Raw genomic sequence first — 19165 nt, 5'->3', positions numbered from 1 at the left:
CGTCCATCTCTCTCCATATTTATATTCCTTCCCTACCTATCCATCAACTCATCTCTCCAGATGTATTTATCCTCTCTCTAGCCAACCATAGCTGTAGCAGGCTCACTCGCTCAGACTTAAATAACTCCCTATATCTCTCCAGAGAGCCACCGTGAGCGAGCGAGGTGATGTTTATAGAGGGGTAAATAGGAAGGGGAGTTTTGTTCCCTTTCCGAAGTGTTTAAAACTAGAAGAGGCCCATATTTCCCCTGATTTCCTCCTACCCCATCTCTCCTTCAACACCTTCCACCTCCTTCCAAAATAAATTTTTTATTTCAAACCCAAAATCCATAAACTTAATACAATGATTACTCAAAATTTCCATGGATGTTCTAGAGTAGGGAGCTTCCTGGAAGAACAGGAGACTGAATTCGGAGGCTCTGCAGTGGAGCCTCACCCCTTTCTGTTGGGTTCGTCTCTGGGGTTAGGGTTAGAGGAGGGGAAATAGGAAGAGCCTTCCCCCCCTTCTCAGCCCCTGGATGGGACTGGAAGAGAAGCTCTTAGGTAGAGCCCATTGATTCTCCTCCTCCGGACTCCTGAGGACAAGAGCCTGGCGCAATCCAACACCCACACTCATTTGTAACCTGTCAGGGTGTCTGCGTGGCCGGAGGCCTGGGGCCAGAGCTAGGGCAAGTCCAGGAGGGCAAGAGTTCAGGGAGGGATCTCAGTAAACAACTGAGCTCGGGAGCGGAAGGGCCAGCAGGTGAGACCGGTCCAGGGAGGACCCTCAACACTTCTTAGGTTTCCTACCCCAAAAGGGCAGGGCAGGCACTTGTCGGCTCCGCAAGGGAGCCCAGAGCGCTCTCCACTTCCCCTGTCTGCATCTTTCTGGCTCCCGTTCCCCCATCGCCCTTGTCTGACGCTGCACTTACCCCTCCTGCTTTCTATCTGTTCTCTACCACCAAGAGCACACTGCCTTCTCCCTAATAACTGTGAGCTTGCCTAGCCTCCAACTGGGAAAGAGTGCAAAGCGCTTAGCAGAACCACTGTCCCTTCCCCCTCTTTTTTTCTTTCTTATTTATTTACTGACTTACTTATTGTGATGCTGGGGGTTGAACCCAGGGGCATGCTACCTCTGAGCTACACCCCCAGTTCTATTTTTCATTTTTATTTATTTATTGTGGTACCGGGGATTGAACTCAGGGGCATTCTACCTCCTAGCTACACCCTCGCAGCCCTATTTTATTTTAGTCTTTATTTTGGAACAGGGTCTCACTAAGTTGCAGAGGGCCTCGCTAAGTAGCCGAGGCTAGCCAATGCTCTCGTCTCAGCCTCCCAAGCTTGGGGACAGGGGGAACAGATAGTGACTTCTTAAAAGGACCTGCAATGGGGGAGGGTAAGAGGCTGTTCCTGCGGATGAGGGAGACAAAGGAGAGGAGGACAGAGACGGGGAGGGTGGCCTGCAGCAGGATTGAAGAGAACAGGATGACTGCCTGGAAGCAAGCCGATTTCTTTCTATGTTACATTTTGGAAGGGAGATTGAAGTTGCTTCCAGAGTTTTCTTCTCATCTGAAGCTGCCTTCACAGAGGCTGAGATCTTTGGGTGTAGGGAGCTAGGGTTTGTCTTTTAACTCCAGTTGGAGCTGGGCCGCTATCTGACCCAGCTGTCCTGCTTCTGAGAGACTGAAGACCTTGCACTCCACCCTTTTCCTCATGCCAGGGAGGCTGCTCCTCACCCCAGCCCTTGCCCTCCCAATAAAGGGACCAGTTTGAGGTTTAAAGGAAGAAGTAAAGTCCAAAGCTGTTTAATAAAACTGCATGAATCTGTCTGGGAGCTGGGAAGATGCATTCCTCCTATAACAGCTGAAGTCACCACCTGTCTGTCCATTCATTAATAACGGGAAGCGAAGACTGGGCAAAAGTACCGCAAGTGAGTAGAGAATGAGTGGAGTGCCTGTAGTCCCAGTACTTAAGAGGCTGAGATAGGAGGACCAGAGGTTCGAGGCCAGCCTCAGCAACTTAGTGAGACCCTGTTTCAAAATAAAAAGTAAAGGGGATAGGGATGTAACTCAGAGGTGGAATCCTCCTGGGTTTAGTCTCAGCACTTCTCCACAACCCCCACCCTGCCAAAAGTGCCACAAGTGGGGGGTTCAGTGATAAAGAATTTATCTAACATGCAGGAGGCTCTGGTCTGATCCCCATCACTGCAAAAAAGAAAGAAAGAAAGAAAGAAAGAAAGAAAGAAAGAAAGAAAGAAAGAAAGAGAAAAAAGTGCCTCAAGATATACTATCACAGCAGTGATTGTCTTGGCCTCCGTTCTACATATCCATTATTCCCTTCAATTCACCCCTGAGACTGGCCATCTTCCTTCTTGTGGCAGGTACATTCAAACTTTCATGCTGAGACAGGAGGATCTCAGGTGCCTGGCCAGCCTTGGCTACATCGTGAGGCCCTCCACAACTTAGTGGGACGCTATTTCAAAATAAAGAATAAGCTGGGCATGGTGGCACACGCTTGTAACCCCTGCGCTTGGGAGGCTGAGTCAGGAGGATCACACAGGTTCAAAGCCAGCCTCAGTTACTTAGTGAGGCTCTCAGCAACTTAGTGAGACCCTGTTTCTTTTCTTTCTTTCTTTCTTTCTTTTTTTTTTTTTTTGTGGATCTGGGGATGGAAACCAGGGGCATTTAACCTCTGAGCTACACCCCCTACCCTATTTTTTATTCTTTATTTTGAAACGGGGTCTCACTGAGTTGCAGAGGGCCTCGGTAAGTAGCTGAGGCTATCTGCAAACCGTAATCCTCCAGGTCTCAGCCTCCTGAATGCTGGGATTACAAGCGTGCACCACCACGCCCAGCTGAGACCCTGTTTTAAAATAAAATATAAAATAGGTCTGGGAGTATAGCCCAGAGGTAGAAAAGCCTCTGGGTTCCATACCCAGTATCACAAACACACACACACACACACACACACACACACACACACACACACACAGAGAGAGAGAATAAAAAAATTGGGCTGAGGATATAGCTCAGGGGTAGAATGTCCCTGAGTTCAATCCCCAGTACTGAAAAACAAACAAACAAACAAACAACCTTTCCAGCCAGCGCCCAGTCCTGTGGTCCCCATCGATAATCTCAGTATTTGGGAGGCTGAGACAGGGGGATTGCAAGTTCAAGGCCAGCCTCAGCAATTTATTTTTTTATTTGTGTTTGTGGCTAAGATTTACTACAGTCAGAGGATGAAAAGCAATGCTAGCAAATAGAACAAGCGTACAGGTATTCAGTAGAGTTATATTACAAAAACGACAGTAACAGATTGTGGTAATGTGCAAGGCAAGTGTTTGCCAGGAAGGCTCATTAGAAACTTGGTTGAGCCGGGCGTGGTGGCGCACGCTTGTAATCCCTGCGCTTGGGAGGCAGAGAGAGGAGGATCCCGCAGGTTCGAAGCCAGCCGCGCGTGCTGGCTTAGGAGACCCTGTTTCCAAATAAAAATGTAAAAATAGATCTGGGAGTGTAGCCCGGAGGTAGAAGGGCTTCCAGGAACCCCAGTACCATCAAAAAAAAAGAAAGAAAGAAAGAAAGAAACTTGGTTGATAAGATTGTTATTTATTTGGTACTGGTCATGGAGGCACGATCTATTTGGCAACTACCAAAACTCTGAACCCTCAGAAGATAATAATTTTCAGTGTATTAGAATTTGTTTCTTTTGTGTGTGTATGGTACTAGGGATGGAACCCAGGCATTGTACCTCCGAGCTACACCCCAGCCCTATTTTTTTATTTTATTGTTTAATGTACAATTTATTTTTTATTTTTTTATTTTTATTGGTGCATGGTAGCCATGCATCTTAATGGGATAAAAGATGGTGGAGACATACATGTACACATCACCCAATTAGCCCTTACCCAATCCCCGCCCCGTTCCCTCTCCATCCCTCCTCCCCTGCTTGGCTCAGTTATTGATGTTTAAGTACATCACGTGCTATAGAGAATTTCCCTCTTCAGCCTTAGCAACTTAGTGAGACCCTGTTTCAAAATAAAAAATAAAGCCGGGCGTGGTGGCACACGCTTGTAATCCCAGCATTTGGGAGGTTGAGACCGGAGGATCACAGTTCGCAGACAGACTCAGCTACTTAGTGAGGCCCTCCTCAACTTAGTGAGACCTGGTTTCAAAATAAAGAATAAAAATCAGGGCAGGGGGTGTAGCTCGGAGGTCAAATGCCCCTGGGTTCCATCCCCAGACCCGCAAAAAAAATTAAAAAATAAAAAATAAAATAGGACCAGATGTGGTGGCAAACTCCTGTAATCCCAGTACTGGGAGGGAGACTGAGGCAGGAGGATCACAGGTTCAAGGACAACCTCAACAAAATAAAGACACTCTCAACAACCTACCCTGTTTTAAACTTTTAAAAAGGGGGGAAGGGTTGGGGTATAGCTCAAGTGTAGAATACCCCAGGGTTCAACCCCCAGTACCTCCCAACAAAAACAAACAAATAAATACACTTGTAATCCCAGCATTTGGGAGGCTGGGACAGGAGGATCACAGTTTGTGGACAGCCTCAGCTACTTAGTGAGGCCCTCTGTAACTTAGACTCTGTTTCAAAATAAGGAATAAAAAATAGAAAAAAAAAGAATAAAAAATAGGGCCGGGGGTGTAGCTCGGAGATCAAATGCCCCTGGGTTCCATCCCCAGACCCGCAAAGATAAAATAAAATAAAATAAAATAAAATAAATAGAAAACAGGGCTGAGGGTATAGCTCAGAGGTAGAATGTCCCTGGGTTCAATCCCTAGTACCAACAAAAATAGCTTTCTAAAATTCCTGCTGGCTTTCCCAGCCTCAGCAGAACAAACTGGAGGGACCAGTAAGTTCTGCTCCTGAGCTTCTCGGATTTCCTAAAGTGGGTTTGCTAGTTGTATGACCTGCTTTCGCATATGCAGGAGAGCAGAGGCATGTTTAGAATTGAAATGATCTTTGAAGTCATTGGTCCTCGTCATGCAGAGGACGCAGACAGGGGAATCATTCTAACCAGAATAGGGCTATGTTAGTTTACACCTTGGACAGTTGAGGCAGAAGATCTTGAGCTTGAGGCCAACCTCAGGCATCTTAATCCATATTCTACTCTGTAAAAATGAAATTTATTTTTAAATAAGAGCCAAGGATGTAGCTCTGTGGTAAAGCGCCCCTGGGTTCAATTCCTTGTGCTGGTTGGAAGTTGTGAGTATACACTAATTTACACCGAAGATTCTGGTCCTTCCTCTCAAGAAAGCTGCTTAGACTAGGTTGGCAGAAGCAATCTTAAAGTTGTTTCATTAGGCCTCAAGGGCCTCTATCTGCTCTCCCCAGCATGAATTTTGAGAGGCCAAAACCAAGATCAAAGGTTGAGACTTAGCTGAGCTTGGTAACACTTGTAAGACACTTGTAAGTATTTGGGAGGCTGATACAGGAGGATCACAGATTCTCAGTCAGCCTCCGCTACTTAGTAAGGCCCCCTGCAACTTAGTGAGACCCTGTTTCAAAATAAGGAATAAAAAAAATAGGGCTGGGGGGGGGGTGAATTCAGAGGCTATGTCCCTGAATTCAATGACCAGTACCTTAAAAAAAAAAAAAAAAAGTTTGAGATTTCTGGGGCTGTGTGTGTGTGGCTCAGTAGAAGATTGTTTGCCTAGCAAACTCAGGGCCCTGGGTTTGATCCTGAGTGCCACAAAAAAAAAATTTTTTTTGGAACTTCAGAATTAGAAGGATATTCAGGGTTATAGTGTGTGGTTGTGTATATCTGTAACCCCAGTACTTGGGAGGCTGAGATAAGAGGATTACAGATTCAAGGCCAGTCTCAGTAACTTAGCAAAATCCTCAGCAGTTTTTTTTTTTTTTTTTTTTTTTTTTTTTTTTTGTGGTACTAGGGATGGAACCCAGAGGCTTTCTACCTCCGGGCTATACTCCCAGACCTTTTTTATATTTTATTTGGAAACAGGGTCTCGCTAAGTTGCTGAGAGCCTCGCTAAGTAGCTGAGGCTGGCTTCGAACCCGTGCGATCCTCCTGTCTCAGCCTCCCAAGTGTGGGGATTACAAGCATGGGCCACCATGCCCGGCAATCCTCAGCAATTTAGCAAGACCCTATTTCAAAATAAAATAGGGCTAGGATGTAGCTCAGAGGTAGGGTACTCCTGGGTTCAATCCCCAGTACGAGACAGAGACAGAGAGAGAGAGAGAGAGAGAGAGAGAGAGAGAGAGAGAGAGAGAGAGAGAGAGCGCATAGCTTCTTGTTCTTGGGTTCAGCACTGTTGTTTTCTTTTTTGGGGGGGTACTGGGAATAGAACTCAGGGGCATTCTACCTCCGAGCTACACCCTCAGGCCTATTTTTTATTCTTTATTTTGAAACCGGGTCTCACTGAGTTGCAGAGGGCCTCACTAAGTAGCTGAGGCTGTCTGTGAACCGCAATCCTCTGGTCTCAGCTTCCCAAATGCTAGGATTACAAAAATGCCAGCTAATTAAATTGTTATGAATCTGGTTGAGAACCTTAGATTATGGGCAGCATACTGTATTGGAATGACCACTAGTAGGTTTAGTTTCAGAATATTTATGACCATGGACAAGGTTTTTTCCCCTTTATTTTTATTATAGATATACAAAAATTAATTGTATGCATTTTTTTCTTGAAATACTGAGGATTGGCCGGGCATGGTGGTGCACGCTTGTAATCCCCACGCTTGGGAGGCAGAGACAGGAGGATCCCGCAGGTTCGAAGCCAGCCGCGCTGGCTTAAGAGACCCTGTTTCCAAATAAAAATATAAAATAGGTCTGGGAGTATAGCCCGGAGGTAGAAGGGTTTCCAGGAACCCCAGTACCACTAAAAAAAAAAAAAAAAAAAAAAGAAATACTGAGGATTGAACCCAGGGCCTTCTGCATGCAAGGCCAGTACTCCAACACTGAGCTATGTCCCCAGGCCTGAAGGAGGTTTTTGTTCCATCTCAGCCTCAGGAAAGAAGAATGAGTTTAATACAATTCACTGTGCTACACGTGGTTAGCAGGATTAAAGCAAACCAGAAAGATATAAGCCATAGAGGATGCTATAGATGTATGATATTAACGTTACATGCACATTCTGAAATAGTATGAGTCAGTCTTCTGCTTTTTAATATAAGTAGCATATTAAAATATGGAAATATCCAATAGGAGAATAGCACCTGTGCTATTTTTTTTTTTTTTTTTTTTTGCGGGTCTGGGAATAGAACCCAGACATTCAACCTCTGAGCTACACCCCCTGGCCCAATTTTTTTTATTCTTATTTTGAAACCGGGTCTCAACTGAGTTGCGGAGGGCCTCACTTAGTAGCTGAGGCTGTCCGCGAACCGCGATCCTCCGGTCTCAGCCTCCCGAATGCTGGGATTACAAGCGTGCGCCACCACGCCCGGCTATATGTGCTATTCTTTTACCTAATATATTGCCATATATTATACAATATGAACTTCATCATTTGCAAATTTCATTGAGAATGGGGAAGGTTGACTCTATTTAGGCAAAAGATTTTCTTCTAAACTGAAGGATTTACTTTTTGAAAACGAAAGCCTAATATTCATTAATTCATTCATTGATTGTATAGTAATGGCGATTGAACCCAAGGGCATTCTACCTTCAAGCTACACCTCCAACCTTATTTTATTATTTATTTATTTATTTATTTTTACGGGTCTGGGGATGGAACCCAGGGGCATTCGACCTCTGAGCTACACTCCCTGTCCTATTTTTTAATCCTGTGTGTGTGTGTGTGTGTGTGTGTGTGTGTGTGTGTGTGTGTGTGGTACTGGGGTTCCTGGAAACCCTTCTCTGGGTTACACTCCCAGACCTATTTTATATTTTTATTTGGAAACAGGGTCTCTGGCTTCGAACCTGCGCGATCCTCCTGTCTCCGCCTCCCAAGTGGGGATTACAAGCGTGCGCCGCCATGCCCGGCTTATCCTTTATTTTGAAACAGGGTCTCACTAAGTTGCGGAGGGCCTCACTAAGTAGCTGAGGTTGTCCGCGAACCACGATCCTCTGGTCTTAGCCTCCCAATGCTTACAAGCGTGCGCCACCACGCCCGGCTCTATTTCACTTTTTGCGTGTGTGTATGTGGTACTAGAGATTGAACCCAGGTATATTCTATCTGTAAGTTATACTCCCAGCTTGATTTTTTATTAATTTTTATTGGGAAACAAGGTCTCACTAGGTCGGTGAGATTCTCACTACTTGTTGAATTTGTCCTCGAATCTGCAGTCCTCTTATCTCAGCCTCCCAAGTACTGAGATTGCAATAAATTAAAACCGTAGAATAGATGTTAGAGGTTGGATATTAGGAAGAACTTCCTGGTTTTTCCTAGTATTTGAGGAAGTATTCTAGGAAAAATGTTGTCTTTTCTTCCTTCAGATACTATCTTTCAGAGAGAGAAGGGCTGAAACTGATCTGGAATCTGAATGGATCAAAGGGACGCAAGATTCCATCTGAAATGAATGATTTGGGGCATGATTAAATGTTGATTGGGCGAGCCAGGCGTGGTGGCGCACGCTTGTAATCCCAGCATTTGGAAGGCTGAGACGGGAGGATTGAAGATGGAGGCCAGCCTCAGCTACTACCTAGGGAGGCCCTTTGCAACTCAGTGAGACCCTGTTTCAAATTAAAGAATGAAATATCAGGCTGGGGGTGTAGGTCGGAGGTGGAATGCCCCTGGGTTTTATTTATAGTACCATAAAAATAATAATGATGATGAAGTTGATGATGATTGGAATATTTCTTTCTTTTTATGCAGTGCTGGGGAATCAAACCCAGGGCCTCGTGCATGACAGAAAAGTGCCTCACCACTGCGTTTCATCCCCGGCCCTGACTGGGATTTTTCTAAATGAAAAAATTAAAGTGACATGAAAAATGGAAATATTATTCTACTTAACTAGGTTTATCCAAATGTGATAGTTCTGGCCAAAATGTCCATGTTGGAAACCTTATCAGACACTGGTCAAGCTCAGCTTGGATCTGAATGGCCCCCAGACTGCCACTTCCCTATGGTGGTTGAGGGCTAGAGGAGGTGTTGTGGTGATGGTGGTGATTTTACCCAGGACCTCTGACTTGCCAGGCAAGGACTCATCGGTGAGCTACACCCCAACATCCTAAGAAAAGGTTTTTGGTTTTTTTTTTTTTTCCTTAATGGTACTGGGGATGGAACCCAGGGGCCTTCTACCTCCAGGCTACACTCCCAGACCTATTTTATATTTTTATTTGGAAACAGGGTCTCTTAAGCCAGCTGAGGCTGACTTCAAACCTGTGCGATCCTCCTGTCTCAGCCTCCCAAGTGCGAGGATTACAAGCGTGCGCCACCACGCCCGGCAAGAGAAGGTTTTAAGAGGGTTCCTTTGCTGTTCTCGGTCTCCACTCCTTCTGAGAGGTTTGTTAGACCTGCCTTAGCACTGCGAGTAAAGAGGGGCACCGAGGGAGTGGAGAAGCCCACCAAGGGTCTGGGCTATGGAGCCAGAGCAGACGCGCAGGTGAAGTGAGGCCATGCCTTCCACTAAGAACATTTCAGAGAGCTATGCACTAGGGCCCAGGGAATATCTGAGACCTGGGGAAAGGTGGGTAGGGAAATTCAGCAAAGCCTTTAGGGAAACTCAAAATGTGTGCCTGAGCCCTCATGCCCAGTAACCAGATAGAACCAACTTACTATACCATGTGAAGTTCAGTGGCTCTTTATATGAAATGGCCTATTTGTGTGTGAGTGTGTGTGTGTGTGTGTGTGTGTGTGTGTGTGTGTGTGTGAGAGAGAGAGAGAGAGAGAGAGAGAGAGAGAGAGAGAGAGAGAGAGAGAGAGAGACTGGGGGTTAACTCAGGGACATTCTACTTCTGAGCTACACCACCAGCTCTATTTTATTTTTTATTTGGAAACAGGGTCTCACTAAGTTGCTGAGAGCCTCACTCAGTAGCTGAGGCTGGCTTTGAACCTGTGTGATCCTCTTGTCTCAGCCTCTCAAGAGCTGGGATTATAAGCTTGTGCCATCAAGCCCGGCCATGCCTATTTTTGTGTGTTTGTTTTTTGCGAATCTGGGGATGGAACCCAGGGGCATTCGACCTCTGGGCTACACCCCCTGCCCTATTTTTTATTCTTTATTTTGAAACCGGGTCTCGCTGAGTTGCAGAGGGCTTCACTAAGTAGCTGAGGCTGTCCGCGAACCACGATGCTCTGGTCTCAGCCTCCCAAATGTTGGGATTACAAGCGTGCGCCACCATGACCGGCTCCTATTCTTTTTAAACGAGAGTAAACATAGCCAAATATGGGGGTAGATGGCAGAGGATAAGAAGCAGTAAGAAACTTGACTAGGACATTTTTGAGTGTATGTGGTACTGAGGATTGAGTTCAGGGCCATTCTACCTCCAAGTTACCTTTTTTTTTTTTTTTTTTCCGCAGTACTGGGAATGGAACCCAGAAGCATTCTACCTCCAATCCTATTTTTTAGTCTTTTTTATTTTTTGAAACAGGGTCTCACTGAGTTAGTTGCGAAGGGCCTTGCTCAATAGCTGAGGCTGCCTGTGAACTGCGATCCTCCAGTCTCAGCCTCCCAACTGCTGGGATTACAAGCATGTGCGTCCACACCTGGCTTCCAGCCCTATTTTAATTAATTACTTTTTGTGTGTGTGCTACTGGATATTGAACGCAGGGGCATTCTACCTCCGACATACCCCCCCAGCCATATTTTTTATTCTTTATTTGAAACAAGGTCTCACTAGTTATGGAGGGCCTCACTAAATAGTTGAGGCTGGCTGAGAACCTGAGATCCTCCTGTCTCAGCCTCCCAAGTACTGGATTACAAGCGTGCACCATCATACTTGGTTTAAGTTTATTTTGAAGCAGGGTCTCGCCAGGTTGCTGAGACTCTCACTACTTGCTGAGACTGTCCCCAAGCCTGTGATCCTCCTGTCTCAGCCTCCCAATTACTAGCATTACAGGTGTGGGCCACCACACCTGGCTCAGGTAGGACACTTCTAAATATTCATATTTATTGAATACCTGGCTGGTACCTAGCACACAACACTGCACCCAGTGGGATATTGTTGAAAAGATTTCTCTTCCTGCTCCTTAATAATTGGGAGCTTGATTATTAATGTAAAGATGCAAACTGAAGCAGGGCGTGGTGGCGCACGCTTGTAATCCTAGCACTTGGGAGGCTGAGACCAGAGGTTCGCAGTTCACAGACAGCCTCAGCTATTTAGTGAGGCCCTCTGCAACTCAGTGAGACCCTGTTTCAAAATAAAGAATAAAAAAACAGGGCAGGGGGTATAGCTCGGAGGTCAAATGCCCCTGGGTTCCATCCCCAGACCCACAAAAAAAAAAAAAAAAAAAAGTTGCAAACTGAAATTTGTTAAAGTGGTCCCGGCAGAAGCGTGGGAAGTAGGTTATTGTCAGACACCAAGAGTCACTTAAGAGCATATGGCTCCAGCCGTAATAAATATTTAATGCATTGATTGTGAAGATGAATGAATATACTTTGGGCATATATTAATGCAGAGTACATTAGAAACCTTTAATTCTTCCATTTATTTCACAGATAGAGAAACTGAGGTCCAGAAAGGGGAACAGGCATAAGTTAACTTTTTTTAAAAAATGACTCCAGGTTATCATGATTGCAAGTAATTCCTCAATCTAATGGTCCTTCGCTTTCACCATAATTATTAATGAACCATTCTTCTTAAAGGAATGATTCACCAAGAGCAGGGCAGCCTGACCAGCAGCTTTCTGGGCCGCACTGAAACCTTCTGACTCCAACCACAGCCAATTTATAACCTGTCGATGCTATAGACCACTCACAATTGGTCCTGACCCAAGCAGGATGTGATGAGTGAGGGCAGCTGCCTGGCCCTGCCCTCTAGCCTCCCACCACTGGAAGGTCTGCTGCCCTACCTGGAACTACTCAGACTCCCCTTCCTTCTCCATGGCCACCTGGAAAATCAACAGCTAAAGAGGATGAGCCCAGAGATGAGCTACAAAACAGGGCAAGGAGCTAATTTGGAACACTGGCACCCGGAATCCCATTACAGTCCCTTGAATTTGAAGTGGGTGGGGAGATTGGAAACAGGAGTCATTGGGGGGGAACATGCCTGTAATTGCAGTACTTGGGAGGCTGAGACAAGAGGATTGTAGGTTCGAGGCCATCATGCAGTACCATAGCAAGACCTGTTTCAAAATAAAAAGGGCTGCCGGGCGTGGTGGCACATGCTTGTAATCCTAGCATGTGGGAGGCTGAGACAGGAAGATTGCAGGTTTGCAACCAGCCTCAGCTACTTAGTGAGGCCCTTTGCAACTCAGAGACCCTGTTTCAAAATAAAGAATAAAAAAATAGGCCTGGGGGTGTGGCTTGGAGGTAGAATGCCCCTGGGTTCCATCCCCCATACTGCAAAATAAATAAATAAATAAATAAATAAATAAATAAATAGCTTGGGATGTGGCTCAGTGATATAATGCCCCTGGGTTCAATCCCCAGTTGAACTCACTGAAGGCGATGGGAGGAGAGGGGAAGGAGGAAAGAGAGGAAGTTATTTCCTTCTGGAAACGCATTGGTTCTTTATTTGGCTAAGTTATCACCAGAGAGTATGAATTTGTCAATTTGGTAAAAGAGAAAGCCAAAAAGCCTTGCTTGTTTTCTGTAAAAAGAATTCCAAGAGCCGGACACGGTGGTACACACTTGTAATCCCAGCATTTGGGAGGCTGAGACTGGAGTGGTTCGTGGTTCGTGAACACCCTCAGCTACTTAGTGAGGCCCTCTGCAACTCAGTGAGACCTGGTTTCAAAATAAAGAATAAAAGCCGGGCGTGATGGTGCACGCTTGTAATCCCCACGCTTGGGAGGCGGAGACAGGAGGATCCCGCAGGTTCGAAGCCAGCCTCACGCTGGTTTAGGAGACCCTGTTTCCAAATAAAAATGTAAAAATTTGGTCTGGGAGTGTAGCCCGGAGGTAGAAGGGCTTCCAGGAACCCCAGTACCACCACACACAAAAAAAATTAAAGAATAAAAAATTGGGCAGGGGGTGTAGCTCAGAGGTCAAATGCCTCTGGGTTCCATCCTCAGACCTAAAAAAAAAAAAAAAAAAAAGAATTCCAAGTCAGGTGTGGTGGCCCATGCCTATGATCCCAGTACGTGGAAGGCTGAGACAGGAAGAACGCAGGTTCAAGGACACTCTCAGCAATTTAGTGAGACTCTCAGCAACCTAGTGAGACTGCTTCAAAACAATTTTTTATTTTTGGTGGTACTGGGGTTCCTGGAAGCCCTTCTGCCTCCAGGCTACACTTCCACGGGCTACACTCCCAGACCTATTTTATACTTTTTTTTGTGGAAACAGGGGCTACACTCCCAGACCTATTTTGTACTTTTTAATTTGGAAACAGGGTCTCTTAAGCCAGTGCAGCTGGCTTTGAACCTGCGCGATCCTCCTGTCTCCGCCTCCCAAGAGCAGGGATTACAAGCCTGCACCACCAACGCCCGGCCTAAAACAAAAATTTTAAAAAAGCTTGGGGGTATGACTCGGAGGCAGAAAGCCCCTGAATTCAAATAAATACAGTACAATAAGTATTGTACTGTACAATAAATACATAAATAATCCCCAGTACAAATAAATAAATAAATCCAATGCCTCTCCAACGGTCAGCCAAGAAAAATTCCAGGTCGCCCCAAGGATTTCCTAGACTGGAAACTCCTTGCCCCCAGGATACCAGAAATATATTAAACAGGTAGATTAAGCTTTTGGCTGGCCCCTCCTGCTCCCCCTCCCCACGCTGGCAAGAGGACTGAGGTCTGTTGCTGCCTCATTGAGCAGCTGCAACTCCCTGCTCAAGGGGGTTTGGGTTGGGAGGATTAGAAGGCAGTGAGCAAGGAGAATGGATCGAAACTTGCTCAACATGGAGGATGGCGGGAAGTGAGGCGGCCCTGCCATTACTTCTCAAACCTCAGTGTGCCTACAAATCACTTAGGGACCTCCTAAATTATAGGTTCTGGTTAAGTAGGTCTGGAGTGGGGCCCTAGATTCTGCATTTCCACCTAGCTCACAAGTAATGCTGCTGCTCCTGGCCCATGGAGCACCCAGGCTCTAAGAGAAATTGAGGTCCAGAGGCCCCTGAGCATTGCAGCCTCTGATCCCAGAGTGGAGTTTCTCTCCAGCACTTTTTGGCATTGATGAAGGGTGCTCTCCTTTTGACCAAAGGAAAATGGAAGGTGTGCAGTTAAGCGAGATCCTCCTGGTAGTCTTGATCTTTGCGACAACCTGCAAGAGCATTTTTAATTAGACCAAATTATCTAGTTTGACTGTCCATAGAAATCAAAGCCCCAGCCGAAATGTCCTTTTCATTTTGCAAGTGTGGAGATGGCTTATGTGCTGTGATTTTTAAGATGTTAAACACTGCCTGTGGGCATATTTTATGGAGAAATAAACACACAGCCCAATGAGATGTATAGTGTGGTTTTAATATATTGTATATTCACTTATTTATGAGGGAAATAAACACACAGGCCAATAAGCTGTGTATTATTACTTTAATATATTGAATTTATTTCACACCTATATATTTTATGAGGGAAAATAAACTAATAAGATACACGATATTATTACAATAACACATCTAATTGTTCTATATTAATTTATTTATGAGCGAGATAAGTGCAATTTAACATGACATAAGATTATTTAATGCACGAGATGAATTCTGTATTAAGACAGTTTAAGGGATTAAATTCCAACGGAATAAAATGTGTGTGCTTCCCACGCTGAGGGACCCATTAAAAAAAAAAAAAAAAAAGCAAGGGGCCTGCCTTATCCTATATGCCACGACCTGTGTTGGCTCCCGGCTTTATCCTGACATTAGCTGTCTCTCAGTGCCCGGTACTCTAAGTCCCCGTCCTGCTGGTCCAGGGGAAAGTCTGGGAGGCCCAGGATATAAACTGCTTTTAGAGAACGGCAGCATCTGCCAGGGAGGTGGCCCCGCGGTGTCGGTTTCTGAGACGGAGAAATATTAAATAAACCGAAGGAGAATGAATGGCTTTCCAGGGCCCTTTAAATCTCCACGTTCCCAAGAACAAACCAGGAGGCAGATGGGGAAGATCGATCCTCGCTTCCGGCTCCCGAGCTTTCTTTCCAGCGGGTCGGGAAGGGTGCGGGGCAGGGCGGAGGAGGGGGCGGGATGCGGTGTGGAGAGGGGAATGAAGTTGTTGGCCAAGACAGGTGGGTCTGCATTTGGAGAAAGCTCTGGCCGGGCTTCAAATCCCAGAGCGAAGGATCAAAATATCCCACAGGAGAGGCAGACCCAGGCCCTAGAGTCGCCGCTCGCCCCCTCCCCTCCCCACACCCACGCAGGCTGTCCATCTCCAGTCCTCGGCGTACGCTGGGTCCATGGGGAAGAAAAAAAATTTCAAATGGGAGTCGCCCGGGCTCAGGCCGCCTTTCTTCCCGTGGGTCTGGGGGCTCCGGCAGGGAGAGGGTGGGGGCGGGGCGGACCCGGGCTGGACCTCGCAAGGCGCATCCCGCCGCGCTGTCATGGCCGCCAGGATCTTCCCTCGCCCTCCCTGCTGCCTGGCCCCAGCGCCATTTTGAGCATCTCCCTGGCTTCCCTGTCTCCTTCCCGCTCACCTCCCTACTCCTTTCTTTCCTGCAGGCCGAACACCAGCCGACGCGGCGCGGGCCTCCCCGGGCTTGAGGTGCCGCTGTTCCTCCAGCCCCGGGGGACCACCGACCCCACCGCGTGGGTGCCTGGCCGCACCAGTCCTTGCTTATTGGGAGGCCCTGCTTCCCCAGAAAATCCCCCATCCTTACTCCACTCCTAAGCCACCTAGAGCCCCTAGAAGACCCAGGCGCCAAGGCCCCAGGTCTAGGGACCCCACACTTGCAGACCTGAGGGGGAAGGGCCCCCCACGGGCAGCGGGCATTGGGGAGAGGTCTGGGGAGCCCTCCCAATTAATTCAGCGGTGCACTCCCAACACTACTCCTAGGCCTTCCTTTCACCACTTCTTTTCCCTGCACAGCCACTTTCAAACACCCGTCTTTATTTCTAAGCAGAGGCCCGGGGTACATCAGCGCAGGGCCAAAAGCAATTTATTTGGGGACAGGAAGGTGACCCGGCTTCCAGAAAAACCCCAGCTTGTCCTGCACGGCGGGCGGCGAGGTGGCCACGGAGCGAGCGAGCGGGGCCGCCTTTGTACCACCCGGACTTTGCCAGACATACTGGGGGCTTCGCCCGGGCCCGGGCCGCCGAGCCCGACCACTCACCCGAGTCCAGGAGGAGGAGGGACCTGGAGGACGTTCGATGGGGGAGGAGGCTGGGTCCCCAAACAAACACTCGGTTTTTGTTTTTTTGTATTATAAAGACATTTATTTAATCTATGAAAATAATGTACAATAAATACTTTCCCCTTTTCCTATTATTAAAGAATTTTAATAAATAATCTACAGTCTAAAACTTAAAAAAGGGAGGAAAATAGGTCCCTCTAGTTCTTTTTAAGAAAGCCCCCCCCACACACACACCTAGAGTTTAATTATTCCTGAGATTTCGTTGGAAGGAGTTTACGAAACAGAATTTTTGTGTGGTTTTAAAATGAGAGTATGTTTAAACGCTAATTCGATAATACCTGAATTTTAGCAAAAAGATATAATAAGTAAGTGAGGCAGGGGTGAATGAAGGAGGCTCGGTTTTTCCAGCACTCTGCCCCGGAGGGCCGGGATGGGAAGGGTCGGGGAGAGGAACGGGCTAGGGAAACTGCAGGTCGATGGCGCAGAGGGTGCTGGTGAAGAGCTCTAGCTCTTCTTCGGAAAAGGGGACCGGGCTGTCGAGCGAGCCCTGTAGGCTGGGAGAAAGGCCTCCCGACAGCTGGAGGCAGGAGTCGGCGGCGAAGAAGTTGAGGTCGGGCAAGAAAGGCGAATCCTGCCGCTCGGGAAAGACGTCTTCGGGCTCGGGCTCGGGCTCCAGCCCGCCGGCTCCGCGCGGCGCCAGGCCGGGGCTCGGCGCGCCCGCGGCGGCCAAGGGCGCGGGGTGCGGGGGCCCGGGCGCGCCCCCGGCCGGGGGTAGGCAGGCCCCCCGCACCGCGCGAGAGGCGGAGGGGCCGCCCGGGCTGGCCGCCGGCTCCTCGGCCGGGTCGCCCGCGTCCTCCGGGGCGCCGGGGCAGGCTGGCTCCCCGTCCGGCGGCTCTCGGTGCTGCGTCTGCCTTTTGTACTTCATGCGCCGGTTCTGGAACCAGACTTTGACTTGCCTTTCGGTGAGGTCCAGCAAGGCGGCGATCTCGACGCGCCGCGGCCGGCACAGGTACTTGTTGAAGTGGAATTCCTTCTCCAGCTCCAGCAGCTGCGTGTTGGTGTAGGCGGTGCGCAGCCTGCGCGCCCCGCCGCCCGCGTCCGCCAGGCCCTCTGCGGGGAGAGCAGCTGCGCGTCACCGCGGCCCCAGCCGAGATCCAGACCCGACCCCCCGGGAACAGTACAGGCCCCGCTTCCCGCTCCCACCCCCGCCCCGGCGGCTGGCGCTCACGGCCCTTTTTCTCTGCGCTCCACCCTCGCGGGCAGCCCAGGTCGGAGCAAAAGCATTGAGCCGCCCACGAGCCACGCAGGGGGCTCAGAGCGGCGCCCCCATTCTCCCAGTGAACCCTCCAGTTAGGAACTTTCCCCGGGGAGAGGGCTCACCCCCTCTCAAATACCCTCCCCTTTTATTCTAAGGTTGGAAAAGGGAGGAGGAAGGCGTCTTTCCCAGCTTGCTCCTAGGTTCGATCCCAGCAACAACACTCGTTCCCCTACACAGACACGGGCAACAAGCTCAGTCGAACCCATTTCTTCTTGCAGAGAAAGAGCTCTAACCCAATCAAAAATTTAAAAAAAATTAAAAAAAAAATGCAGGCAGCAGCCAGGCCTGAGCCCCTGCGGGACATTCTGTTTCCCCACCCCCATTCTCGTGCAAGGGAACCCCAACCGGCTTGCCACCTTTTCTCTCCCTCCCCCACATCTGGCTCCCCCTCGATTCTCGACACCCCTCACCCCACCCCCACCGCGCTTACCCACCTGCAGGCGATCCGACCCCGGAGGCCGGGACCGAGGAGGCGGCCGGGGAAGGAGACGAGGCGGATTGGCTGGGTTTCCGGGCGGATTTCTTCTCTTTCATCCAGGGGAACTCGGGGGCTGGGGGGGCGGCGGGGAGCGGCGGCGGCGGCGGCGGCGGCGGCAGAGCAGGCCCATCTTCGGCTCGCTTATGGCTCCCGGGTCTCTGAAGGGTGGAGGCGCCGGGCTGGAGGCTGGGGAAGGTTTGCTCGAAAGGAGGAGGAGGAGGAATTAATGTCGACTCCTTGATTGATGAAGTTTGAAATGTCTCCAAGACAGCGGGGAAGGAAGTCAGACACTCAGCGAGCGATGGCTGGCTGTTTATAAACCCAATCTCCCTCTCAAATTCAAAATTCATGGCTTTCAATGGTGGGGGAGGGGGCCAGCTGGGGGGGGCGTCAGGAGGGAGGATCGGAAGGGACCCCCCCTCCTGCCCCCCCCAGGTTTATGCAATGGAGCGATTTTGGGAGGGGAGATTTCGGTCTCTCTTTTTTTTTAAAAAAAAATGGGGGCCTTTATAATTGTATATTGCTGATAAATACAAGCGTATGGGGACTCTCTCTATTAAACCCAGGACTCCGGTGAAATTGCAAGGAATTCGTGGTCACGGGACTGGCCTCGGCCAATCGCTTGTCTGGGCCTGGTGGAAAACACAGAGCATTATTTGCTTTAATTGATTCAAAAACTCCAGAGGACCACGACCTGGACACAGTGAGCCCCCATTCCTACGCCAGCGCCTCACTCTTCCTCCCCAGTGACTCCCTTTCTCCAGAAAAGCTCTAGCGGTACCTCTTCCTCCTCCCCTTCCGAGAACCGGAGGTTGTGGGAGCCCGGGAAACATCGGGAACCATCGGGGTCCAAGAGAGAAATATTCCTCTATTCAGAGATTTTAATAGAGTAAATTAATGCTCTCTTTGTGGGACCAGCAGCGTCTTCTTCCCCTCCCCCCACCAAAAGAAAGATGAGTCCCTGTGGAAGGAAGAGGAAGTAAAACAGAGCCTCCCCCCTTGGGGAAGGGCAGTGGCAGGGTGCCATTGAGAACGAGAAGAGATTTACAAGCAGCAGCACTACCATGCCCCTCTCGACCCCCTAACAGCAACAGTTCACTTCT

General features: G+C 48.6%; 1 protein-coding gene across 2 annotated transcripts; it reads right to left on the bottom strand.

Annotated features, from left to right (window-relative positions):
* Window positions 1-16723: 16723 nt before the first annotated feature.
* On the bottom strand, window positions 16724-18412 carry HOXB2 (homeobox B2; the record flags this gene model as incomplete). 2 transcript variants are annotated; one of them, XM_080712834.1, is made up of 2 exons in its annotated part: window positions 16724-17391; window positions 18019-18412. In XM_080712834.1, 2 exons carry the CDS (start codon window positions 18410-18412, stop codon window positions 16724-16726), a joined length of 1062 nt encoding a protein of 353 aa, XP_080568960.1. The 2 variants fall into 2 exon arrangements, with proteins under 2 accessions (XP_080568960.1, XP_080568961.1); XM_080712835.1 differs by having other exon boundaries at window positions 16724-17376.
* Between the last annotated feature and the right edge of the window lie 753 nt (window positions 18413-19165).

The sequence above is a fragment of the Muscardinus avellanarius genome (assembly GCF_963383645.1).
Source record: "Muscardinus avellanarius genome assembly, chromosome: 16".
Lineage (NCBI taxonomy): Eukaryota > Metazoa > Chordata > Mammalia > Rodentia > Gliridae > Muscardinus > Muscardinus avellanarius.
The sequence above is the reverse complement of the archived record's forward strand: the minus strand, read 5'-3'. Positions and strand labels throughout refer to the sequence as shown.